The 27,119-nt window shown below is 51.1% G+C and overlaps 1 protein-coding gene across 1 annotated transcript in view; it reads left to right on the forward strand.

Annotated features, from left to right (window-relative positions):
• The first annotated feature begins 6,901 nt into the window (after positions 1-6,901).
• The window catches only part of LOC149349156 (uncharacterized), a 110,739-nt gene continuing 90,521 nt past the window's right edge, over positions 6,902-27,119 (forward strand). The window contains exon 1 of the mRNA XM_089576746.1: positions 6,902-6,934. Within this exon, the coding sequence (XP_089432872.1) occupies positions 6,919-6,934 (16 nt within the window). The 5' untranslated portion in view covers positions 6,902-6,918. The remainder of the gene's footprint in view (positions 6,935-27,119) is intronic.

Genomic DNA, 27,119 nt, shown 5'->3' on the forward strand with positions numbered 1-27,119 from the left:
CACAGACTAATTTAAATGCTTTGTTTTTACTACAGCAAAAGGCCATACGAAAAATTGTTAATCTAGGCTACTTGAATAGCACGAACCCGTGGTGGAACAGCTTGGGGTTACTGACAATTTTTCAATTAAAAACTCTTCGGCTAGCGCTTGAAACATATAACAGATTTCATCTCGCAACAAATTTTTTTGCAATACCAGAACTACCATAAAACCCATATCCCCTTCGGCACATGACAATAAAAGCACCAAAAGCAAGAACAAATTACAGATTCCAAACGATCAGATATCAAATGACTACTTTTTTGAATGAAAACAGAAATTTTCATGACCTCCTCCATCAATGCAGAACTCAAAAAATATACAAGAGAAAAGTGATTGCACTGTTGACTACATGACTAACCGGTACATCCTGTGACATATTGTAAATTTATAACAGTTAACATGATTATATATATTGTTTCCCTTTTATAATTCCCTGTAACCCAACAGCACGCATCTCAACAACTTTGAAGCTACATTAACATTGTTGTACAGTTTTTTGTTTTCCTTTTAACATGCCAGCAAGTGTCATGGCGACCGCTACATTTATTGTATTTGTTCCTTTTGTGTGTATATATGCTTCATGAAATTTACTTCCCCCAGGGAGGAAGGCCCTCGTCAGGCACCATGCCTTTTGGCCTCCTTCCTGAAGTGTATGTAGACACACTTCGAATAAATACTTTTCAAACTTTTCAAAAGTACTGCGAGGTTGAGGCTGCATCACCTCCGTACGCACAGACCAAGATGGCGCCGGTGCTGACTTTGAGGCTTTGCTCACACGGGGCGCCAGCAGCTAATTAAGATGGCGGCGAACAGGCATCGAAACTAAAATCATCTAAGCGAGCGTTGCCTTGTTATGCTGCCGTGCCCTGCGGTGCGTCTCGATACAGTGTGCGATGTGGTGCATATAACGAAATTGCTACTGCTTGCGGGTGATGTTGAGACTAATCCTGGCCCCGATATGGCAGATCTTTCCCATTAGCTGCAGCAGATAGCTGATGACATAAAAACAAACAAAAAAGAAAGGTTAACATCAATCGACAACAAACTAGAACGCCTTACTCTCCTTGAAAACAAGATTTCGTCATGTACCGAACAGGTCGCGAATCTTCAGCAGGTCGTATTGTCTCGGGAATTAAAGCTAGACGATCTCGAAAATCGCTCAAGAAGATCGAATCTCATAATTTCTGGCATGCCTCAACAAGAAGAAGAAAATAGCGAGTTGCTGGAGCGCGCTGTGAATGAAAAAGTTGTCAAGGACTCCTTAAAACTGGAAGAAGTCACAATAGAACGCATCCACAGACTATGTAGACCAGCAGAAAACAAAACAGGGCCTGTAATACTAAAGCTTCTAGGCTTCAGTGTCAAAACGAACATTTTGCAAACTGCCACGAATTAAAGGGCTCCTAGTGTACCATCTGTGAAGATTTTTCGCCTTATGTTCCCGACATCAGGAAAAGCTGTGAAAATACCGGAAATCAAAGAAAGATGGTGGCGAAAAAGTGTCGCTTGCTGACGACAAACTAAAAATAAACGCTGAAATGTATTTCTGGGTGAACGAAAAAAGTGACGTGTCTCGAGTTGTTCCTCCTCCAGGAATACCTTCACCAACCGAGACAAAAAACCAGAACACGGGCACACGGGCCCCACGCTCACGCCGTCCACAACGTCTCGAATAACATTCATGAATATTAACGTACGTAGCATCATCAATAAGCTCTGTCCCCTGGAACCATTATTGTTAGGTTTTCAGTCAGATTTCGTGGCCATAACAAAAACTTTTTTAACGAAAGAGATCAAAGACTTCGAAGTGATTCCCCCAAACTACGCCATAGCATGTAAGGACAGGCCGACACGTGGCGGAGGCATGACACTAGTGATAAGAAAAGATATACAATTCGTTGCGGCACCTGATGTTCAGGGGGTAGAGGCTATTTTTTGCAAACTGTGCCTTTCTGATTTTGCCATCGTTGTGTGTTGGGTTTATCTTAGTCCTTGTTCTGATCCGGTGATAACTCAGTCATTGTATGCGTATATGCAGCTTCATGGTAAAGGGGCCAAACTAATGCTTTTAGGTGATTTCAATCTTCCTAGTATTAACCTGAACACATTGAACCGTGATTCACCTTGCTCTGATGTTCTTTTTGATGTAATGCTTTCTTTTCATCTATCGCAAATCTTAACAGAACCCACCCGCGTGCAACGAACTGGCTCTAGCATTCTAGGTTTAGTTTTCCTGTGTGGACATTTCCCCTATCAAGAAACAAGTGTGGAAATTCTAAACGGGCTGTCTGACTACAAACTAGTAATGTGTGCTCTCCTGCATCACTATAATGCACCTTGTTTGTGATCAAAAATAGCCTAACGTGACTACAGCCGAGCTGACGACACTGCCATACTTGATACCTTATCCCATGAACTAACATCATTCGAACAACTCTCACAGGACACAAATACTGACATAGAAACATTATGGCAGAGGTTCAGAAATGTTGTGTCACATTGCGTGCCTACGAAGACTAAGAAAATACGTAATCATCACCCATGGGTAACTGAAGCCTTAATACATACGAAGCGAAAGGGTCGGCGGCTGAAAAAATGCAGAGATGCCATCCATCACAACGAACAATTGCAAAATTAGCCTTGGCTATCAATTATTTGAGATAAAAACAGCCAAAACATTTTACTTCAGAAATACGCAGACTCGTTTCTCAAAAGATGCTCAGGTAAGTTCTGGCGTCACCTAAAGCCTGAATCACCAGATGAAAAGTAAGCAAGTCCACAGGAAAATAAACATATTGCAACCACACTGAATAACATTTTGTTGTAGTTTCACCACAGACAACGGAAATACGCCACATGCTAGCTTTTGCTCAGGAAATTATCTAGGACCCCTCAGTGCAACTGAATCACTATTCTTAAACCTTTTACTGAACTGGATACAAAGAAAGGATCAGGGCCTGATGACATCTCCAAAATATTCCTGTTTAGCTATGCCGAATGGGTAGCAAAATTCTTAGTAATGCTCTTGAACAAGTACTTGTCATCCCACATCCTACCCAAAGAATTGAAAAAGCTAAAATAACACTTATACACAAAACAGGAAGAAAATTAGATCCGTCCAACTTCAGACCAATTTCACTAACAAGCACAGTATGCAAGCTACTCGAGCGCATTATCTTAAAGCACATAACAGCTTGTTTAGAAGAAAACCATGTAATAACACCTTTTCAGCACGGCTTTTGTAAAGGACTCTCTACAGTCAGGGAACTAATTGAACTAACAGATTACACATCTTTCGCTAGTGATGAGGAGAAAAAATTTACCTTATTTTCTTAGATTTTCGAAAAGCTTTCGACCGCGTATCACGCTCTAAACGTTATGAAACTGGAAGCAATCTTAGGAGCCGGCCCCATTGTTGACTGGATAATTGATTATCTCACTTACCGTACCCAATCGTCGAAATTAGCAACGAGCGTCCGATGTGCCACAAAAAAGTGTTCTAGCCCCAGTATTATTTTTAATTTTTATAAACGACTTACCTGCGAGTATTTCTCGCAATATTAAAGTTTTTGCCGACGACTGTGTACTTTACTAGGAAATTAACACTGTAAATGGTCATATAGCTTTAAATAACACATTAACCTATTAATGTTAAAAAATCAGTTACTTTATCCGTAATCAGGTAGAAACATCGATCAGTTTTTCACTACACATTAAACAATAAACCTCTATTAACGTTAAAAAATCAGTTACTTTATCCGTAATCAGATAGAAACATCCATCAATTTTTCAGTACACATTAAAACAATATACCTCTTGCACCGGTTTGCGAATACAAATATTTAGGCATAACATCGACCTCTGACCTGAGATGGGATTCTCATGTTAGCAATTTTACATCAACCACCTTAAAACAGTAATTGTTTATTAACAGACGTCTCAAACTAAAACAAAGCTACATGCGTGTAAAACATTTGTGAGACCAGTTCTCGAATATGCTAATACTGTTTGGTTTCCTTTCACTAACAAGCTGATTAAACAGTTAAAAGGAGTGCAGAGGAAGGCGGTCAGATGCATATTTAACAAACACAGGTGCGCAAACTCGCCAACAGAACTACTCAAGCACGCAGGGCTACTAACCTTTCAAAACCAAGCAAAACTAGCGCGCCCTAAAACCATGTACGAATCATACACAATCATTCAAAAGTTGACGCTTCCAAATACGCATCAAAATTACAAACGCGACAAACACGCTATAACCACATACACACACTAAACGAGTTGTCATTCCGCACTCACTATTTTAAATATTCGTGTTTTCCTCGTGCTATACTTGAGTGGAACACCTTGAACACGTCCATTGTTAATAGTCCGACATTAAATGCTTTTATCGCTCTTGTTGAAAATGAACAATTTACCGCTAAGTAATATTTGTGTTCTTTTATCATTGCGAATTTTGAGTTTCTCTTCGGCTATAACTATATGTCCGCCAAATTTTTGTCACGCGCTACTCATTCTAGCATCGTATTTCCTGACGTATAATTTTGTGGAATATTCTGTTATGTACTGTGATTAATTATCACCGCCACCTTTTGTGTCCCTGAATTTTGGAATGCGCTCTCTGTTACGATGCCTGATGGGATTGACAGTATCAAGTAAGGAAAAATTAAATTATCAATTTGTGAGAACATTGCACAGTTAAGCACTTAATGGTTTCATTTATAACGCTGTATTCGGGTATTGTTTTATATATTCGAGTGGAGCGTATACAAACATAAGAATCCCACCACTCCGATCTTTCTTTCGAAAAGCAGACAGACACTCATACCCTGAGAGTAGGTGACATTCCTTATAAGCCAAGTCTCGCAAAAAGTAATGAAGTCAAAATCATGCTTTAAATCGGAGAGGAACAAGCTTATTTCACCGAACTTCTTTCTTAGACTTCTGGCGTTGACATGACAAAGAACTGCTGGCTTTTCGCCTGGTCGATATCATAAAAAAATTTGTTGGGTCATTTCTTTCCTTCAAGCGACTTGGGTAGGACATCTTTGCTTTATTCTAGTTGAAGGAGGTCTTCTTCCCGACGAATGACGACAGCACCTGTGTTTTCAAAAATGAGCACCTTCCCGTTTTTTTTTGCCACACGTAGTCATAGCCCGATTTTTTACCCCATTCTTTCGTCGCCGTTAAAAGGCTACGAGTGATTCGAGTCACGTTTGCACGCATGAACTTGGTTGCCTTAATTTAGAACCATCTTCTTTGACAGCCATCCGTCCCGGACAGCCTGCTGCACGAAGCGTATGATCACGGGTCGTGTCTTTCCTTGCTTGGCAGACAATCAATGCACAGCGGTAATGTCGACTTTAGTGACAGCTCGAAATTCCAGCTTTTCAGCGATTTCGCTAACCTTACTTATCAAACCTTCGTCTTGGCTTCCAGCCAACCGCTGAAGCTTTAAGTTTAGGCGGTGAATTCGCCACTCTGAATCATCAAGGGCGCCTCTGTTGAGAGATATCACTGTCCACGTTAGTGGATTCCAGCTGTCCAGCTCGCTTTCTGAGCTGTTTGGTAGCTTTGCCTCGTCAGGCGTAGTTTATATTCGCTTAATTTGATTTCGCTTCCCCTACATTTTCGGTGAGAAGATCGCTCAGTGTTTCTTGTGTTTCAGGAATACATATGCCTTGCCCCATGGTCTTTTGAGGGGACTGCACTGCAGTAAGAAACAGCCGTGGGCGCTTTTCGGTGACGCTCCAGTGACGTATTTATGGCAGCCAGTGGCTCTGCGACAATGTTGAAGACTGTTGGCAGCGAGCCGAGTGCGCGCCCGCTGCTGCCGTTTCGTTCGTTAGCGAGACACCCCGAGGGGTATCGGAGAGCGGGAGGCCGCGCCTCCCTTGCAAGGGAAGCTCTCTCGAGTAAAACCCCCTCCCTGCCGTTCTTCCCGCCCAGTTTCGGGAAGAGGTCCCGAGCGGGAAATGGACTGCCACTAACCGGGGCAGCGCATAGTTTGACTCCCGGGTGCCACGGTCTTTACAGGGGTACCAAGAGCGCGGGTGTTCTAACCTGTGCACCAAGTATGTATGCTTGGGTCCAGTGTCGCCCTCCTGTGCGGCCTCATTTGGCTGGTTCTCCGTCACGGCGAGCCATCGATGTGCAACCTGCGTCGTCAAGATGCGCTCCGCGTGTTCCCCATCCTCCCTAGTGTTGTGTCCCTTTGGTTGGCCGTGCGATCGCCCTTAGCTGGGCCGTCACGCTCGTAGTACGTAGTCTTTGCTTTGCGCGCGCGGTTCCGCGGGCCCTCTTGAGGGTGCTGCGGCGGGGCTATGGGTTGTACCGAGGTCTGGGGATTAGTGCATTTTTATGTAATTCGTAGCTTATTGTGTAATAAACGCTTGTGCTGTCGAATAACTGCGCCTTCCTTCCTTCGGAGCGAGAGCGCAGACGCGGACCAAACGCTGGCAGTGCCCTCAGCTTGCTCTGGCCCGAACCCGCGTTATGTGGGCGAATTGCGACCTAATTAACACACCGTCACAGGCTGGTAAACCCCACAAGACACGTCCTCGCACACACGTTGTGACCAGCTCGCTAAGTACAACCTTGACCCAAAGACAATCAGTGATCAATAGTAATCCCTGCGTTCTTTGCTGCTGTCTAGGGCGCTAATTGCTTTTCAACCACAGTCGACGCCAAGCGTCGGCAACTTTGAATGCTACAGATCGGCGCGTCCCCACGGGAGCCAGAGCATGCAGTGATTAGGGAGTCGGGGATTCAGGGCTCTGAGTGCGACCTACGCTTCCGCTCCTGTGTCTGCCTATATAAGCACCCATCTAGGCACGTCACCCAGCAATCTTCCTCTCGTATTCTGCCGAATGCATCATGCAACTAAAGCCGGGTAAGAGTGAGGGATATGGCATGGTGCCATCTCCTTTGTTTATTATTCTTATGCGCTGCATTATTAATCGTTTAGAGCGAAAAGGGTGCATGCAAACTAAATAGGGAATTTAGGTGCAGTTTTTCAATATGTACGTTATACAAGTGCATATTTCTCGTTCGTGCACTCCATTCTTTCTCGAGACTACATGTTCCCACTAGAGGGTGGCGTTTAGATTAGGAACTCTCACTTTGAAATTTTTGGGGAGACATTAACGTGTGTCTTCACGCACAAAAATTCGGCGAGACTTTTCAGAAGCTAGGCCGAGCCACAGGAAAAGGACCCGTCCGCGTCATATACTGCACCGGCTGTGTTGTCTTCACGAGTGGTCGCTGAAACAACGTTCTCTCATGGCTGCGAAGCATGCAGTGCACTGTTGCTCTCATGTTCATCTTGATCCTTGAAAACAAAGATATGCTTGTGGTTTGTTTCTCGACCGCAGTAGCTCCGTATGCTGATGAAGACTTCTTTTTTTATTCACTTATGACGCGTTGCTGGCGGACGGCACATGTATACAAGAGGTACCCTTGTGTATCCCTCGTGTGCCAAGGGGTGCACAATGCGCCGTTCACAAAGATTCGATATGGCTGTCGGGAAGGAAACTATTGTTGTGCAGCTGAAGAAGTTGGCAGCCGGGGAATTCAAGCAAGAATATTCGGAGAAAAAAGTGAAAATTTATTGGTTTTGCTAGAAAACCTGGCAACTTGGTGTTGTACGATCTCGCAGGGAAGCAACAGGCTTACTGAACACATTGTGATTCAAGTTTGTTTTGATAAATTTGGGCGCAAAGTTTTATGCATGATGTCATTCCTGTGGGCTTTAGTGAGAACTGTAGGCGGTGCGTAAAATGCGTAAAATTAGGCATTCATCGGTTTAAAAAAATAATTACTTCTACTTGAAATCACTTTTTATTTTGCACGCAGGTTACTCGAGTAGACAGGAAAACACTGCGAAGATAAATATTGCTGTCAGTTTCTCAGTTAATTACTTAGTCAAATAACAAAACTGTGGTCACTACAGTTGAAATGCATGTTTAAATTGAAAGCTTTAAGGCGGACGCTTTACTATTCCATATGGCAGAATTCTCGTAGCTAAACCCTGCCCTGAAATATTTACGTAGAAACTCTGCACTCATTCCGCATGACTATGCACTAAACCCGGTCACAAGCAGCGCCCTTGTATGAAATACAATGCTCTTGTTGACATTTGGTTCCCTTTTGCTCTGGAAGAAAAAACACCGCACGTAGCGGCTGTTTGCGTCTCACAGGAACTTTGCGCCGATCGTCGTAGCAGTGTTGGATGCGCAAGGATTCAGTCGTATATTCGGTGGGGATTATGCCTGACGATTTTCACGAACAAACTATTCTAAAAAAGTATGTAATCATGCGCCTTACCGCGATGACTAAACAGCTCAATATTAGATTTTAGTCAACAAGGTGGTTGAGGGCGGCTCTCTCTATTTAGCTGCAAACTCGAATAACCTGCTAGCAGAAACGGCTTACGTGCACTGTTCATAATGAAAAAAAAACGGCAAGCCTAATTTTGACCGTACTGTATTCAAGGTGTAGCAATTAAGGCTAAGCGCTTTATTTATCTGTTTTTGATAACTGTTTTTATTAATAGTAGTGACATGCTGATTACGCTGTTTGTTTCCGGGTTAGCCGTTTCAAATTCTGCTGTCGGCAGATTAAATTCTGCCGTATTCTTTCGCACTATTCGCGTTTACTGTGTACTGGGGATCTGCGACCCAAAGCTCGGCGTATTATCAGGCCACCAGGCACGGGAGTTACTTGAAGCATTCAAATGAAGCAGGCTGAAAGGGTGTTACTCTTCACGGGAACCTTGTGCATATGGGGCAGACACGGCATAATGGTCGTTGCTGTTCAGTTGCTAGTCCACAAGCCAAAACCTTGCTGTGGGCTATCGGTTCAAGACTCCGTCCTGTCAACTCCAGCATGCGTAAATAGCAGCAGTACGGCTCCGCTCATGGCTGAATGCGGTAGTTTCCTCCAAGAGCCCCTGTATCAACTCAACGGCCTAACAACCACGGCGTGCTGGGTAAGTTGATCGCAGCAGTTGACTGTAAGCGGAGCCCGTTCTAATGTGCTCCTGAGCTGCGTCTTATAGCGATAGCAGCTCTTGGCGAGCTAGCGATCGCTCTCTCGGCGTGTCCGCGACTACCGCCACAGGAGAGAAGAAGGGGAATAAGTGTCACAGACGTAGCGCGTAGAGTGGTCGTTAAAGCAGTGTCATGGCGGAAGCCGAATAAAACGCCTGGGACCTGAAGCGTAAGCGATATTCACCTGCTTGGAAAGCAATGAGCATAAGGGTTCGAAGTATCCGAGGAAAGAACGCGCGGTCGATCAAAACCGTCAGGCTAAATAAAACAAATTAAGCATTTAGCTCGACCAACGGGCTCTATCGCCGCATGAGGGGACGGGCGTAGGGTACAATGTTTTTGCTAAGCGCTAGCGGCACGACTAGGGACTAGGACAGCTAGGAGGACAAGGGCGCTAGCAGGACGACTAGGCCTCGTACCGTAAATTGTGTTACCTGCGTTTGGAGTGTCCGAGGTTTCCGCTGAAAGATTTAGACCAGGTGGTACTCGCTCACCTTAAGATAAATGGTAGTTTTCAACGACGAATGTTTGCTTTGAACTGTGGTTTAGTTTGTGCGTATTTAGTGGAGAATTTAACGGAGAGGGCGGGCGCGTCATTCTGTTCTGACCAAGCTGGGGTAAAAACCAAGGAAAATCTAAGTTTTTTTTTCTTCACAAAACAATTCCAAATAGTGCACCGCGTCAAAGCCAAAGCATGAAAACCGCAAATATCTTACTACCGCCAGGTGGCTCAAAGCACGACTAAGGTGTTCACTGTCCAAGGGACCAGATATTCGCCTTTCTTTTGCTCCCGAAGCTCATCATTGGTTTCGTAGCTCAAGCGCGACTAAGGTCTCTCACTGCCCCCGGGGGCCAGTTATGCGCCTTTTCTATGCTTTCAAAGCTGCCGCTCTTCATCGCCATGGAGGTGTCCCCTATCCCAGGGAGTCAGCTACGCAGATTTCCTTTGCTCTAAAAATCCCGCTTTTCATCGGTTTCGTAGCTTATAGCGCCAATGCCGTGTCCACTGTCCCAGGGAGAGAGTTATGCGCCGTTCCTTTGCGTTCTAAGCTATCGCTTTTCATCGCTTGCGTAGCTTATAGCGCCACTGATGAGTCAACTGTTCCAGGGGCCCACACATGCACCTATCCTTTGCTTCCGAAACTACCGCTCTTGATCGATTTTGTACCTTAAAGCGCCACTGAGGCGTCCAAGACCCCGGGAAGACAGTTATGCGCCTCTGCACTGCTTTAGAAACTGCCGCTCTTCATTCGTCTCGTAATTTAAAACGCCACTGAGGTGTTCACTGTCCGAGGGATCCATTTATGCGCCTCTGTTTTCCTTTCGAAGCTGCCGCTCTTCATCGGTTTCGTACCTTACAGAGCAACTGAGGTGTTCACTCTCTCAGGGATCCAGCTATGCGATTCTGCTTTCCATTCGAAGATGCCGCTCTTCATCGTTTTCGTACCTTAAAGCGCCACTGAGGTGTTCACTGTCAAAGGGAGCCAGCTATACGCCTCTCCATTCGTTTTGAAGCTCCTACTTCTCATCGGATTTATAGTTTAAAGCGCGACTGAGGTGCTAACTGTCCTAGGGAGCCAGCTATACGCCACTCCATTCCTTTTGAAGCTTTGTGGGTTTTTTGCGCAAAAGACACGACACAGAAGAAACGAGGTAGACAGGACAAGCGCTTACTAACAACTCAGGTGTTTATTGACATAACATTTGCTTAAATACAGCAGCTGCTCTTATCAAACACGAAAAGGGAAAGAAAAGACTTCGCATACATATACATCAGATCAGCACAGATCCCACCATCGCACGAGTGAATGCATGTTTCGAGCTCTAATTCTGCGCAAGATAACTGATTTCTTTTTTTGAGAGCAAAATTGAAGGATTACTGACACACGAGTTACCCGATTTTCCTATCTCATTGGCCTCATGTGTCAGTAATCCTTCGTGTGTCAGTAATCCTTCAATTTTGCTCTCAAAAAAAGAAATCAGTTATCTTGCGCAGAATTAGAGCTCTAAACATGCATTCACTCGTGCGATGGTGGGATCTGTGCTGATCTGATGTATATGTATCCGAAGTCTTTTCTTTCCCTTTTCGTGTTTGATAAGAGCAGCTGCTGTATTTAAGCAAATGTTATGTCAATAAACACCTGAGTTGTTAGTAAGCGCTTGTCCTGTCTACCTCGATTCTTCTGTGTCGTGTCTTTTGCGCAAAAAACCCACAATGCTTAGGCACCAACTAGCCTGCAAAAACATACTCGCTTTTGAAGCTCCTGCTTCTCATCGGATTTGTAGTTTAAAGTGCGACTGAGGTGCTAACTGTCCCAGGGTGCCAACTATGCGGCTCTCCATTCCTTTTGAAGCACCTGCTTCTCATCAGATTTTTAGTTTAAAGCGCGACTGAGGTGCTAACTGTCCCAGGATGCCAGCTATGCGGCTCTCCTTTCCTTTTGAAGCTGACGTTTTTCATCGGTTTCGTAGCTTAAAGCGCGACTGAGGTGCCCGTTGTCACAGGGAGCCAGCTAAGTGCCCCTCCTTTGCTTTCGAAGCTCCTGCTTTTCATCGGTTTCGTAGTTTAAAGGGAAAGCGCCGACTGAGGTGCCCGCTCTCCTAGGGAGCCAGCTATGCACCTCTCCATTCCTTTTGAAGCTCCTGCTTTTCATCGGATTTGTAGTTAAAGCGGGACTGAGGTGCCCACTGTCGCAGGGAGCCAGCTGTGCGGCTTTCCTTTGCTTTTGAAGCTGTCGCTATTCATCTGTATTGTAGTTTAAAACGCGACTGAGGTGCCCACTGTACCAGGGAGCCAGCTATGCGGCTTCATTAGCTTTCGAAGCTGCCGCTCTTCATCGGTTTCGTACCTTAAAGCGCAACTGAGGTGTTCACTCTCTCAGTGATCCAGCTATGGGATTGTGCTGTCCATTCCATGCTGCCGCTCTTCATAGGTATCGTACCATAAAGCGCGACTGAGGTCTTCACTGTCGCAGCGATCCAGCTATGCGGCTCGGCTTTCCTTTCGAAGCTGGCGCTCTTCATAGGTTTCGTACCTTTAAGCGCCACTGAGGTGCTCTCTCTCAGGGATCCAGCTATGCGCCTCTACTTTCTTTTTGAAGCTGAAGCTCTTCATCGGTTTCGTGGCTTAAAGCGCCACGAAGGTGTTCACTGTCCCAAGGATCCAGCTATGCGCCTCCGTTTTCCTTTCGAAGCTGCCGCTCTTCATAGGTTTCGTACCTTAAAGCGCCACTGAGGCGCCAACTGTCCCAGGAGGCCAGTGATGCGCCTGCGCTTTGCTTTCGAAGGTGCCGGTCTTCATCGGTTTCGTACTTTAAAACACCACTGTGGTGTCCACTGTCCCAAGGGGCCAGTTATGCGCCTTTGCTTCCCTTTCGAAGCTACCGCTCTTCATTGGTTCCATGTCTTAAAGCACCACTGAGGTGTCCACTGTCCCAGGGGGCCAGTTATGTGCCTATCCTTTTCTTTCGAAGCTGCCGCTCTTCATTGTTTCCACGCCCCAAAGCGGCACTGAGGTGTCCACTGTCGCAGGGAGCCAGTTATGTGCCTATCCTTTTCTTTCGAAGCTGCCACTCTTCATTGGTTCCATGCCCCAAAGGGGCACTGAGGTGTCCACTGTCCCAGGGGGCCAGTTATGTGCCTATCCTTTTCTTTCGAAGCTGCCGCTCTCCATTGGTTCCATGCCCCAAAGTGGCACTGAGGTGTCCACTGTCCCAGGGGGCCAGTTATGTGCCTATCCTTCTCTTTCGAAGCTGCCGCTCTTCATTGGTTCCATGCCCCAGAGCGGCACTGAGGTGTCCACTGTCCCAGGGGGCCAGTTATGTGCCTATCCTTTTCTTTCGAAGCTGCCACTCTTCATTGGTTCCATGCCTTAAAGCGCCACTGAGGTGTCCACTGTTGCAGGGAGCCAGTTATGTGCCTATCCTTTTCTTTCGAAACTGCCGCTCTTCATTGGTTCCATACCCCAAAGGGGCACTGAGGTGTCCACTGTCCCAGGGGGCCAGTTATGTGCCTATCCTTTTCTTTCGAAGCTGCCGCTCTTCACTGGTTCCATGCCTTAAAGCGCCACTGAGGTGTCCACTGTCCCAGGGCGCAAGTTATGTGCCTATCATTTTCTTTCTAAAATGCCGCTCTTCATTGGTTCCATGCCCCAAAGCGGCACTGAGGTGTCCACTGTCGCAGGGAGCCAGTTATGCGCCTCTCCTTTGCTTCGCTTTATAAGCTCCCGCTTTTAATCGGTTTCGTAGCTGAGAACGCCACTGAGGTGTCATCTGTCCCAGGGTGCCAGCTGTGCGGATTTCCTTGACATTTGAAGCTGCCACTCTTCATCGGTTTCTTAGCTTAAAGCGAAACTTAGGTGCCCGCTGTCCCAGGGAGCCAGCTATACGGCTTTTCTGTGCTTTTGAAGGGGTCGCTGTTTATCGGTTTCGTAGCCTAAAGCGCGTCTGAAGTGCTTTTGAAGCTGTCGCTCTCCATCGGTTTCGTGGCTTAATGCGCGACTGAGGAGCCGGCTGTCCCAGGGAGCCAGCTATACGGTTTTCCTTTGTCTTGAAGCTGTCGCTCTTCGTCGGTTTCGCAGCCTAAAGCGCGTCTGAAGTGCCCGGTGTCCCAGGGAGCCAGTTATACGGCTTTTCTTTGTCTTGAAGCTGTCGCTCTTGATCGGTTTCGCAGCCTAAAGCGCGACTGAAGTGCCCGCTGACCTAGGGAGCCAGCTATGCGTCTTTCCTTTGTCTTCAAGCTGTCGCTCTTCATCGGTTTCGCAGCTTAAAGCGCGACTGAAGTGCCCGCTGTCCCAGGGAGCCAGCAATACGGCTTTCCTTTGCTTTTGAAGCTGTCGCTCTCCATCGGTTCCGTAGCATAATGCGCGACTGAGGTGCCGGCTGTCCCAGGGAGCCAGCTATATGGCTTTCCTTTGGTTTGAAGCTATCTCTCTCCATCGGTTTCGCAGTTTATAGCGCGACTGAAGTGCCCGTTGTCCCAGGGAGCCAGCTATACGGCTCTCCTTTTCTTTCGAAGCCGTCACTCTTCACCTCTTGCGTAGCTAAATGCGGGACCGAGGTGCCCGCTGTCCCAGGGAGCCAGCTATGCGTCTTTCCTTTGTCTTGGAGCTGTCGCTCTTCATCGGTTTCGGAGCTTATAGGGCGACTGAGGTGCCCGCTAACCCAGGGAGCCAGCTATACGGCTCTCCTGTGCTTTCGAAGCTGTCACTCTTCATCTGTTGCGTAGCTAAATGCGGGACCGAGGTTCCCGCTCTCCCAGCGAGGCAGCTATGCGGCTTTTTTTTGTTTTGAAGCTATCAATCTCCATCGGTTTCGTAGCTTAATGCGCGACTGAGCTGCGCGCTGTCCCAGGGAGCCAGCTATACGGCTTTCCTTTGCTTTTGAAGCTGTCGCACTGCATCGGTTTCGCAGCTTAAAGCGCGACTGCGGTGCCGGCTGTCCCAGGGAGCCAGCTATACGGCTTTCCTTTGTTTCGAAGCTGTCGCTCTCCATCGGTTTCGCAGCTTATAGCGCGGCTGAAGTGCCCGCTGTCCAAGGGAGCCAGCTATACGGCTCTCCTTTTCTTTCGAAGCTGTCACTCTTCACCTGTTGCGTTACTAAATGCGGGACCGAGGTTCCCGCTGTCCCAGGGAGCCAGCTATGCGGCTTTTTTTGTTTTGAAGCTATCGCTCTCCATCGGTTTCGTAGCTTAATGCGCGACTGAGCTGCGCGCTGTCCCAGGGAGCCAGCTATACGGCTTTCCTTTGCTTTTGAAGCTGTCGCTCTCCATCGGTTTCGTAGCTTAATGCGCGACTGAGGTGCCCGCTGTCCCAGGGAGCCAGCTATGCGTCTTTCCTTTGTCTTGAAGCTGTCGCTCTTCATCGGTTTCGCAGCTTAATGCGCGACTGAGGTGCCGGCAGTCCCAGGGAGCCAGCTATAAGGCTTTCCTTTGTTTTGAAGCGTTCGCTCTCCATCAGTTTCGTAGCTTAAAGCGCGACTGAGCTGCGCGCTGTTCCAGGGAGCCAGCTATACGGCTTTCCTTTGCTTTTGAAGCAGTCGCTCTCCATCGGTTTCGTAGCTAAATGCGCGACTGAGGTGCCGGCTGTCCCAGGGAGCCAGCTATACGGCTTTCCTTTGCTTTCGAAGCTGTCGCTCTCCGTCGGTTTCGTACCTTAATGCGCGACTGAGGTGCCGGCTGTCCCAGGGAGCCAGCTAATTGGCTTTCCTTTGCTTTTGAAGCTGTCGCTCTCCATCGGTTTCGTAGCTTAATGCGCGACTGAGGAGCCGGCTCTCCCAGGGAGCCAGCTATACGGCTTTCCTTTGCTTTTGAAGCTCTCGCTCTCCATCGCTTTCGTAGCTTAATGCGCTTCTGAGGTGCCGGCTGTCCCAGGGAACCAACCATACGGCTTTCCTTTGTTTTGAAGCTGTCGCACTTCAGCGGTTTCGTAGCTTAATGCGCGACTGAGCTGCGCGCTGTCCCAGGGAGCCAGCTATACGGCTTTCCTTTGCTTTTGAAGCTGTCGCTCTCCATCGGTTTCGTAGCTTAATGCGCGACTGAGGTCCCGCTGTCCCAGGGAGCCAGCTATGCGTCTTTCCTTTGTCTTCAAGCTGTCGCTCTTCACCGGTTTCGCAGCTTAATGCGCGACTGAGGTGCTGGCAGTCCCACGGAGCCAGCTATAAGGCCTTCCTTTGTTTTGAAGCTGTCGCTCTCCATCGGTTTCGCAGCTTAAAGCGCGACTGAGCTGCGTGCTGTCCCAGGGAGTCAGCTATACGGCTTTCCTTTGCTTTTGAAGCTGTCGCTCTCCATCGGTTTCGTAGCTTAAAGCGCGACTGAGCTGCGTGCTGTCCCAGGGAGCCAGCTATACGGCTTTCCTTTGCTTTTGAAGCTGTCGCTCTCTATCGGTTTCGAAGCTTAATGCGCGACTGAGGTGCCGGCTGTCCCAGGGAGCCAGCTATACAGCTTTCCTTTGCTTTTGAAGCTGTCGCTCTCCATCGGTTTCGTACCTTAATGCGCGACTGAGCTGCCGGCTGTGCCAGCGAGCCAGCTAATTGGCTTTCCTTTGATTTTGAAGCTGTCGCTCTCCATCGGTTTCGTAGCTTAATGCGCGACTGAGGATCCGGCTGTCCCAGGGAGCCAACTATATGGATTATCTTTGCTTTCGAAGCTGTCGCTCTTCATCGGTTGCGTAGCTTAAAGCGCGACTGAGCTGCCGGCTGTCCCAGGGAGCCAGCTATACGGCTTTCCTTTGTTTTGAAGCTGTCGCTCTCCATCAGTTTCGTAGCTTAAAGCTCGACTGAGCTGCGCGCTGTCCCAGGGAGCCAACTATACGGCTTCCCTTTGGTTTTGAAGCTGTCGCTCTCCATCGGTTTCGTAGCTTAATGCGCGACTGAGGTGCCTGCCGGCTGTGCCAGGGAACCAGCTATACGGCTTTCCTTTGCTTTTGAAGCTGTCGCTCTCCATCGGTTTCGTGGCTTAATGCGCGACTGAGGAGCCGGCTGTCCTAGGGAGCCAGCTATTCGGTTTTCCTTTGTCTTGAAGCTGTCGCTCTTCGTCGGTTTCGCAGCCTAAAGCGCGTCTGAAGTGCCCGGTGTCCCAGGGAGCCAGTTATACGGCTTTTCTTTGTCTTGAAGCTGTCGCTCTTCATCGGTTTCGCAGCTTAAAGCGCGACTGAAGTGCCCGCTGACCTGGGGAGCCAGCTATGCGTCTTTCCTTTGTCTTCAAGCTGTCGCTCTTCATCGGTTTCGCAGCTTAAAGCGCGACTGAAGTGCCCGCTGTCCCAGGGAGCCAGCAATACGGCTTTCCTTTGCTTTTGAAGCTGTCGCTCTCCATCGGTTCCGTAGCATAATGCGTGACTGAGGTGCCGGCTGTCCCAGGGAGCCAGCTATATGGCTTTCCTTTGGTTTGAAGCTGTCTCTCTCCATCGGTTTCGCAGTTTATAGCGCGACTGAAGTGCCCGTTGTCCCAGGGAGCCAGCTATACGGCTCTCCTTTTCTTTCGAAGCCGTCACTCTTCACCTCTTGCGTAGCTAAATGCGGGACCGAGGTGCCCGCTGTCCCAGGGAGCCAGCTATGCGTCTTTCCTTTGTCTTGGAGCTGTCGCTCTTCATCGGTTTCGGAGCTTATAGGGCGACTGAGGTGCCCGCTAACCCAGGAAGCCAGCTATACGGCTCTCCTTTGCTTTCTAAGCTGTCACTCTTCATCTGTGGCGTAGCTAAATGCGGGACCGAGGTTTCCGCTCTCCCAGGGAGGCAGCTATGCGGCTTTTTTTGTTTTGAAGCTATCAATCTCCATCGGTTTCGTAGCTTAATGCGCGACTGAGCTGCGCGCTGTCCCAGGGAGCCAGCTATACGGGTTTCCTTTGCTTTTGAAGCTGTCGCTCTGCATCGGTTTAGCTTAAAGCGCGACTGAAGCGCCCGCTGTCCCAGGAAGCCAAAGATGCGGCTTTTCTTTGTCTTGAAGCTGTCGCTCTTCATGGGTTTCGCAGCTTAAAGCGCGACTGAAGTGCCCGCTGTCCCAGGGATCCATCTGTGCGTCTTTCCTTTTCTTTCGAAGCTGTCACTCTTCACCTGCTGCGTAACTAAATGCGGCACCGAGGTTCCCGCTGTCCCAGGGAGCCAGCTCTACGGCTTTCCTTTGCTTTTGAAGCTCTCGCTCTCCATCGCTTTCGTAGCTTAATGCGCGACTGAGGAGCCGGCTGTCCCAGGGAACCAACCATACGGCTTTCCTTTGTTTTGAAGCTGTCGCTCTTCAGCGGTTTCGTAGCTTAATGCGCGACTGAGCTGCGCGCTGTCCCAGGGAGCCAGCTAAACGGCTTTCCTTTGCTTTTGAAGCTGTCGCTCTCCATCGGTTTCGTAGCTTAATGCGCGACTGAGGTCCCGCTGTCCCAGGGAGCCAGCTATGCGTCTTTCCTTTGTCTTCAAGCTGTCGCTCTTCACCGGTTTCGCAGCTTAATGCGCGACTGAGGTGCCGGCAGTCCCAGGGCGCCAGCTATAAGGCCTTCCTTTGTTTTGAAGCTGTCGCTCTCCATCGGTTTCGCAGCTCTATAGCGCGACTGAAGTGCCCGCTGTCCCAGGGAGCCAGCTATACGGCTCTCCTTTTCTTTCGAAGCCGTCACTCTTCACCTGTTGCATAGCTAAATGCGGGACCGAGGTGCCCGCTGTCCCAGGGAGCCAGCTATGCGTCTTTCCTTTGTCTTGAAGCTGTCGCTCTTCATCGGTTTCGCAGCTTAAAGCGCGACTTATGTGCCAGCTGTCCCAGGGAGCCAGCTATACGGCTTTCCTTTGTTTTGGAAGCTGTCGCTCTCCATCGGTGCCGTACCTTAATGCGCGACTGAGGGGCCGGCTGTCCCAGAGAGCCAGCTATACGGCTTTTCTTTGTTTTGAAGCTGTCGCTCTCCATCTGTTGCGTAGCTAATTGCGGGACCGAGGTTCCCGCTGTCCCAGGGAGGCAGCTATGCGGCTTTTTTTTTTGTTTTGAAGCTATCGCTCTCCATCGGTTTCGTAGCTTAATGCGCGACTGAGCTGCGCGCTGCCCCAGGGAACCAGCTATACGGCTTTCCTTTGTTTTGAACCTGTCGCTCTCCATTGGTTTCGCAGCTCTATAGTGCGACTGAAGTGCCCGCTGTCCCAGGGAGCCAGCTATGCGTCTTTCTTTTGTCTTGAAGCTGTCGCTCTTCGTCGGTTTCGCAGCTTAAAGCGCGACTGAGGTGCCCGATGTCCCAGGGAGCCAGCTATACGGCTTTCCTTTGCTTTTGAAGCGGTCGCTGTGCATCGGTTTCTTAGCTTACAGCGCGACTGAGGTGCCGGATGTCCCAGGGAGCCAGCGATGCGGCTTTTCTTTGTCTTGAAGCTGTCGCTCTTCATTGGTTTCGCAGCTTATAGTGCGACTGAAGTGCCCGCTGTCCCAGGGAGCCAGCTATACGGCTCTCCTTTTCTTTCGAAGCTGTCACTCTTCACCTGTTGCGTAGCTAAATGCGGGACCGAGGAGCCCGCTGTCCCAGGGAGCCAGCTATGCGTCTTTCCTTTGCCTTGGAGCTGTCGCTCTTCATCGGTTTCGGAGCTTATAGCGCGACTGAGGTGCCCGCTAACCCAGGGAGCCAGGTGTACAGCTCTCCTTTGCTTTCGAAGCTGTCACTCTTCATCTGTTGCGTAGCTAAATGCGGGACCGAGGTGCCCTTTGTCCCAGGGAGCCAGCTATGCGGCTTTTTTGTGTTTTGAAGCTGTCGCTCTCTACCGGTTTCGTTGCTTAAGGCGCGACTGAGCTGCGCGCTGTCCCAGGGAGCTAGCTATACAGCTTTCCGTTGCTTTTGAAGCTTTCGCTCTCCATAGGTTTCGTAGCTTAATGCGCGACTGAGGTGCTGCTGTCCCAGGGAGCCTGCTATGCGGCTTTTTTTGTTTTGAAGCTATCGCTCTCCATCGCTTTCGTAGCTTAAAGCGCGACTGAGCTTCGCGCTGTCCCAGGGAGCCAGCTATAAGGCTTTCCTTTGCTTTTGAAGCTGTCGCTCTCCATCAGTTTCGGACCTTAATGTGCGACTGAGGTGCCGGCTGTCCCAGGGAGCCAGCTATACGGCTTTCCTTTCTTTTGAAGCTGTCGCTCTCCATCGGTTGCGTAGCTGAAAGCGCGACTGAGGTGCCCGCTGTCCCAGGGAGCCAGCTATTGTGGGAATCTTGGCTTTCCGCCGTCGCCTTTGCGCGGCTGTGCCGGCCGCCCGCGTTGTTTCTCCTCTTTCCATTGCTCCCGCCTCAGGCGGTGGAGAGGCGGCTGGGTGACTAATCACTGTCATTTAGCCACAGCTCCGCCCCGGCTCCCCAAGGGCCTTTGCCATTGGCGCCTTTTGGCGGGAATCCGGGAGCCGTTTTGGCGGCCGCGCACGGCGCGACCGTCCGATCGGGGCCCTTGGCTCGCGCGAAGCTCGAACCCGCGGTGGGTGGTGGCCTGTGTCCACGTAGAAACCCACAACTGGCGCCCAACGTGCTAAGTCATTGGCGCTTACGCCTTTGATGGCACATTAGCCGAGCAGGTCGCCTTGCCGATCACGCTTGCGCACCATGTCTACCACCCCCAGCGGGGCACTCGGCAGCTACATGTCGGCTCCCTACGGAGTTGTAGCGTCGTTTTATCCGCTGGCTGCTGTTCCTTCGAATAGCTAGACACCGTGGTTGGCCGCGGCCCCCATTGGGGTTTACGGCGACACAACCCAAAATGTCGACCACGCGGCTCCCATTGGAGCTGTACCGGGAGCACCCTGCGGTGCATCCGCTGGTCACATGCCTCAGCTGTGCACGCTTTCCGCCCAGTGCGAAAGCAGTTCGTGTCACGCTGCCGCAACCGGCAGTTTCGAAAAGCAGCAGCCGTGCCCCGCGAGCAGTCAATTCTGCTCTGGGAACGGCGAGGCGCTGGCCCGGTTCCCTGTGGAAACCACCCCGCTCATCGAACTAGGAGCCTTGCCTTCCTCGTTCGTGCAGCCCGCCCAAGCCTCCACTGAGGCAGGGGTGCAGTCGCTGAGGCCGGGGCTCCATTGAGCCAGATGCGGAGAAACTTCGAGCCATACTCGAATTTCCCGCGCCCAAGGACGTACGCGGCCTGCGCCGTTGTGTGGGAATGGCCAACTTTTATCGTCCTGTGCCCGCGTGCAGGCACCCTTGACCTAGCTCTTGGGAAAGACTGCCGCGTGGCGACGGGAGCGCGAGCAAGAGCGATCCTTTCGCCTCCTGTCTAGAGCCATTGCCGAGACAGCGCAGCTCAGGCTACCCGACCTGACCAGACAGTTCGTAGTCCAGACTGACGCGAGCGATCTGGGTTTAGGAGCAGTTCTCCTACAGGAATTCGATGGCGTGCTGCAACCGCTGGCCTTTGCCAGCCGCTCGTTGCTGCCCTCGGAAAGGAATTATTCCGTGACCGAGAAGGAGTGCCTCGCCATCGTGTTTGCACTGCGTAAATTTGACGTCTACCTTGATGGAACGCAATTCGTGGTGCAGACAGACCACAGTGCGCTCAGTTGGCTGATGCGGCTCCGCGAGCCTGCGGGTCGGCTGGCGCGCTGGGCTCTCCTGATACAGCATTACGACTTTTCGGTGCAGTATCGAAAGGGGAGCACAAACGTGGTAGCTGACGCGCTATCCCGTGCCCCACTCGCCAGCGGCGCCTTGACGCCTGTAGGCGGAGGGGGCGAAACAGCGGACGAGCCGTCGGGCGGCAAGGAGGGGGAACCCGCAAACGGGTTAACCCATTCCGCTAACCAGGCGAGCAGCGCTTCGCAAAGCGGACGAGAGGCAAAGCTCTTCGTGAGCGCCTCGGAGGTGCCGACGCGAACGGAAATTTTGGCTGCAAACCTGAGTGGGGACGAGACCATGCTCCCCTCTGGGATGACTGGAATCGTTTTCAGCCGTAAGAGCTACTGAAAGCCCAGCAAAATGACCCCTTTTGTCGCGAGGTGAGCGACGGTCTCAGGGAGACGGAGCGCCGTGACGCTACTTGTATTGTAGCGGGCGCAGGGGGGCAGAAGCCAGCGTGTGTCGCGGCGAACCCCGGGGATTCATATTTGCTGGACCATGACGGGCTCGTGCTGAAGTAAATAGCCACCGATGACGAGTCCATCGACCCGTTGAAGGTGGTTATCCCCAAAAGTCTAAGAGGCGCACTTTTGCGATTCTGTCATGACGAACCACTGGCCGGTCATCTGAGTGGCTCCAAAGTTTTTGCAAAACTGAGTCAATCGGTGACGTGGCCCGGCATGAAGCGTGACATTTTCCGCTATTGCCGTTCCTGCCATGTCTGTCAAGCGGTGAAGTCACGGGGCGGCAAGCCGCCTGGAATGATCAAACCGATTGACAGTGTGCGTCCGTGGCAGATGGCCACCTGCGATTTGGTGGGGCCTTTCCCCAGGAGCAAGCAGGGGTTCATAGACCTGAAGGCCTACGCGTCACGGTCTGACGAGCTTGCGCCGGTACCCATTGGTATCAAAGGCAAGCGCAAAGGCACAACTGGTGCTGCGGAACGCAAGCGCATGGAGCACCGGTACAATCTGAGGCGACGGTCACCGGTGTGATTGATGCCGGACGGCGGACTTTTGCGCAACCGAAGGCACGCAGCCTCAGCTAGCTGGCGAGCTTTCTCGTCAGGCCCTACCCAGGCGAAGCACGGTGTGTTATTTTTTTGTTTTGTTTTGTTTTGGCAGCATGCTCATTTCCAGCCTTGTGTGTTTATCAGTTTATTTATTTGTTTGCTTGAGTCAGTTTTCTAGCCACTTTCGTTTCCTGCTGGTTCGTCTATTTTTGTTCTAACGTACCGAGATGTACATAGGTAACATGCGTTTGTGTTGGCGTTCAGTAATTTTTTTTACCAGACTTGTACATAGGCAAACTTCAGCCCGCTAGTGCTTGCTCTTCTAGAGGCAAAGATGGGTGTCGTTTGTACGGCGCGCCTCTTCTCATTTCCGGCCCGACTGTGGGTGGTGGGCTCGTTAAGGAGCCGTGTGTCGCGGTGCGAGTTTTGTGCGGCCCGTATGGAGGGGAAGTTGGCGGGGCGTTTGGGGCGATGGGGGGCGGAAAGTGCACCCTTTGACCCTCGCCGCGGCGCCTCTGGACGCTTCTGATGGGGGGGGGGGGTCGTTGTCGCCGACCAGCGTCCGCGCACGTGCCGGCGTATGCGTGTTTGTGGCTGTGGCTGTGTGCGCGCGTAATCATGAGCCAAGGCGACGCCTGTGAGTTGTGCCGTTGTGTTCTTCTGCGTGAGCGCGAGGATGAGAAGGACCCCTCGCTGTGGCCAAGGTTACACATCAGGGCGCCGCCGAACGTCCTCGCCCGTTTCAGCCGGCGTGAAGGGGGTGCACTAACTGTCTTGTGCCCGAACGTGATGTCGTGTCCAAGGGCGCGAGGTCAGTGCTCTGCCGCGGCCCCGTCGTCATCAACGCACCCTACATCAACGGAAAGAAGACCGCCATCAGTCGTCGGCCCTCCCAACCTGTTCAACTTGAAGTGTGCGAGCGGTGAGTCGCTGACAGGCCCACTGTGCCGCGCCACCGAACTTTGAGGCTGGCATCCACCTGTAACATAGTTGTACAGTTGTATTCACATCTTCTTGTGTAGCGTGTATATAATCTGCAAGCTGTTTTGATTTACTGAAGCGTATGCAAGTGTTGTTTGCCTTGTTTTTCCTTTGTTTTTTTACATTGTTCTGGCTGGAACTGAAGTGTAGCGAGTTTTTTTTGTGTATTCATTTCTTTATTTTGGAACTGAAGTGTAATTTTTTTGTGTATTGATTTCTTTATTTTTGGCCGCGTGCTTTGCCGATGGGTAGGAGGGCATTTAAGGAGAGGGGGATGTGGGAATCCTGGCTTTCCGCCGTCGCCTTTGCGCGGCTGTGCCGGCCGCCCGCGTTGTTTCTCCTCTTTCCCTTGCTCCCGCCTCAGGCGGTGGAGAGGCGGCTGGGTGACTAATCACTGTCATTTAGCCACAGCTCCGCCCCGGCTCCCCAAGGGCATTTGCCATTTGCGCCTTTTGGCGGGAATTCGGGACCCCGCTATGGGCGGCCGCGCGCCGCGCGACCGTCCGAGCGGGGCCCAGAGAGAGAGATCCCTCCGAGACAGCGAAAGGTGCGTACGTTACTGTTTGTCCCTGCCGACCTTTGCCGCTCGGACCAGTGCTTACTCGAGCTCGCCCGCACGTGTCCTCTGACCTGCAGCGGCTCGAGCCTGTCCAGCGGGGTCCAGCGACCTCAGACAGGCGTACCTTGCGTTGATTGCCCACTCTCTCTCGCAACCGGCCCAACGGTCGACACGAGAGAGAGATCACAGCACTGCCGCGGGGACATTCTCCTGCAGCGGCGTGCTAGCGGCGCATATTGCTCGAGTCGCTTCGTGCGCGCAGCGGAGCCTTGCTCCTCGCGCGCCCCCGGGACGGGGTGACGATTGAGTGTGTGTGTACTGCTGAAGGACGACGTGAATAAACGTCTCCTTTGTGAACTTGGAGGCTTATTTCTTTGCGGCGAATCGCTCTCCTCCCAGCGGAGGTTGAGTGCACGCATCGGTGTCCCAGTGTGTGTGTGGTGACGGCTGATCGGGGCCCTTGGCTCGCGCGAAGCTCGAACCCGCGGTGGGTGGTGGCCTGTGTCCACTTAGAAACCCACACTATACGGCTTTCCTTTGCTTTTGAAGCTGTCGCTCTGCATCGGTTTCTTAGCTTAAAGCGCGACTGAGGTGCCGGCAGTCCCAGGGAGCCAGCGAAGCGGCTTTTCTTTGCCTTGGAGCTGTCGCTCTTCGTCGGTTTCGGAGCTAATAGCGCGACTGAGATGCCCGCTAACCCAGGGAGCCAAAGATGCAGCTTTTCTTTGTCATGAAGCTGTCGCTCTTCATCGGTTTCGCAGCTTAAAGCGCGACTGAAGTGCCCGCTGTCCCAGGGAGCCAGCTATGCGTCTTTCCTTTGTCTTGAAGCTGTCGCTCTTCATCGGTTTCGCAGCTTAAAGCGCGACTGATGTGCCCGATGTCCCAGGGAGCCAGCTATACAGCTCTCCTTTGCTTTCGAAGCTGTCACTCTTCATCTGTTGCGTAGCTAAATGCGGGACCGAGGTGCCCGCTGTCCCAGGGAGCCTGCTATGCGGCTTTTTTTGTTTTGAAGCTATCGCTCTCTATCGCTTTTGTAGCTTAAACCGCGACTGAGCTGCGCCCTGTCCCAGGGAGCCAGCCATACGGCTTTCCTTTGCTTTTGAAGCTGTCGCTCTCCATCGGTTTCGGACCTTAATGCGCGACTGAGGTGCCGGCTGTCCCAGGGAGCCAGCTATACGGCTTTCCTTTGTTTTGAAGCTGTCGCTCTCCATCGGTTTCGTAGCTTAAAGCGCGAGTGAGGTGCCCGCTGTCCCAGTGAGCCAGCTATACGGCTTTCCTTTGCTTTTGAAGCTGTCAATCTCCATCGGTTTCGTACCTTAATGCGCGACTGAGGTGCCGGCTGTCCCAGGGAGCCAGCTATACGGCTTTCCTTTGTCTTGAAGCTGTCGCTCTTCATCGGTTTCGCAGCTTAAAGCGCGACGGAAGTGCCCGCTGTCCCAGGGATCCAAAGATGCAGCTTTTCTTTGTCATGAAGCTGTCGCTCTTCATCGGTTTCGCAGCTTAAAGCGCGACTGAAGTGCCCACTGTCCCAGGGAGCCAGCTATGCGTCTTTCCTTTATCTTGAAGCTGTCGCTCTTCATCGGATTCGCAGGTTAAAGCGCGACTGATGTGCCCGCTGTCCCAGGGAGCCAGCTATACGGCTTTCCTTTGCTTTTGAAGCTGTCGCTCTCCATCGGTTCCGTAGCTTAATGCGCGACTGAGGTGCCGGCCGTCCCAGGGAGCCAGCTATACGGCTTTCCTTTGTTTTGAAGCTGTCGCTCTCCATCGGTTTCGCAGCTCTATAGCGCGACTGAAGTGCCCGCTGTCCCAGGGAGCCAGCTATACGGCTCTCCTTTTCATTCGAAGCTGTCGCTCTTCACCTGTTGCGTAGCTAAATGCGGGACCGAGGTGCCCGCTGTCCCAGGGAGCCAGCTATGCGTCTTTCCTTTGTCTTGAAGCTGTCGCTCTTCATCGGTTTCGCAGCTTAAAGCGCGACTGATGTGCCAGCTGTCCCAGGGAGCCAGCTATACGGCTTTCCTTTGTTTTTGAAGCAGTCGCTCTTCATCGGTTTCGCAGGTTAAAGCGCGACTGATGTGCCCGCTGTCCCAGGGAGCCAGCTATACGGCTTTCCTTTGCTTTTGAAGCTGTCGCTCTCCATCGGTTCCATAGCTTAATGCGCGACTGAGCTGCCGGCTGTCCCATGGAGCCAGCTATACGGCTTTCCTTTGTTTTGAAGCTGTCGCTCTCCATCGGTTTCGCAGCTCTATAGCGCGACTGAAGTGCCCGCTTCCCAGGGAGCCAGCTATACGGCTCTCCTTTTCTTTCGAAGCCGTCACTCTTCACCTGTTGCGTAGGTAAATGCGGGACCGAGGTGCCCGCTGTCCCAGGGAGCCAGCTATACGGCTTTCCTTTGTTTTTGAAGCTGTCGCTCTCCATCGGTTCCGTAGCTTAATGCGCGACTGAGGGGCCGGCTGTCCCATGGAGCCAGCTATACGGCTTTCCTTTGTTTTGAAGCTGTCGCTCTCCATCGGTTTCGCAGCTCTATAGCGCGACTGAAGTGCCTGCTGTCCCAGGGAGCCAGCTATACGGCTCTCCTTTCCTTTCGAAGTTGTCACTCTTCATCTGTTGCGTAGCTAATTGCGGGACCGAGGTTCCCGCTGTCCCAGGGAGGCAGCTATGCGGCTTTTTTTTGTTTTGAAGCTATCGCTCTCCATCGGTTTCGTAGCTTAATGCGCGACTGAGCTGCGCGCTGCCCCAGGGAGCCAGCTATACGGCTTTCCTTTGTTTTGAACCTGTCGCTCTCCATCGGTTTCGCAGCTCTATAGTGCGACTGAAGTGCCCGCTGTCCCAGGGAGCCAGCTATACGGCTCTCCTTTTCTTTCGAAGCCGTCACTCTTCACCTGTTGCGTAGCTAAATGCGGGACCGAGGTGCCCGCTGTCCCAGGGAGCCAGCTATGCGCCTTTCCTTTGTCTTGAAGCTGTCGCTCTTCGTCGGTTTCGCAGCTTAAAGCGCGACTGAGGTGCCCGCTGTCCCAGGGAGCCAGCTATACGGCTTTCCTTTGCTTTTGAAGCTGTCGCTGTGCATCGGTTTCTTAGCTTAAAGCGCGACTGAGGTGCCGGATGTCCCAGGGAGCCAGCGATGCGGCTTTTCTTTGTCTTGAAGCTGTCACTCTTCATCTGTTGCATAGCTAAATGCGGGACCGAGGTGCCCTTTGTCCCAGGGAGCCAGCTATGCGGCTTTTTTTTTGTTTTGAAGCTATCGCTCTCCGCCGGTTTCGTAGCTTAAGGCGCGACTGAGCTGCGCGCTGTCCCAGGGAGCTAGGAATACAGCTTTCCGTTGCTTTGGAAGCTGTCGCTCTCCATAGGTTTCGTAGCTTACTGCGCGACTGAGGTGCCGGCTGTCCCAGGGAGCCAGCTATACGGCTTTCTTTTGTTTTCAAGCTGTCGCTCTCCATCGGTTGCGTAGCT

The sequence above is a fragment of the Amblyomma mixtum genome, chromosome 3 (assembly GCF_055824585.1).
Source record: "Amblyomma mixtum isolate Tamu chromosome 3, ASM5582458v1, whole genome shotgun sequence".
NCBI lineage: Eukaryota > Metazoa > Arthropoda > Arachnida > Ixodida > Ixodidae > Amblyomma > Amblyomma mixtum.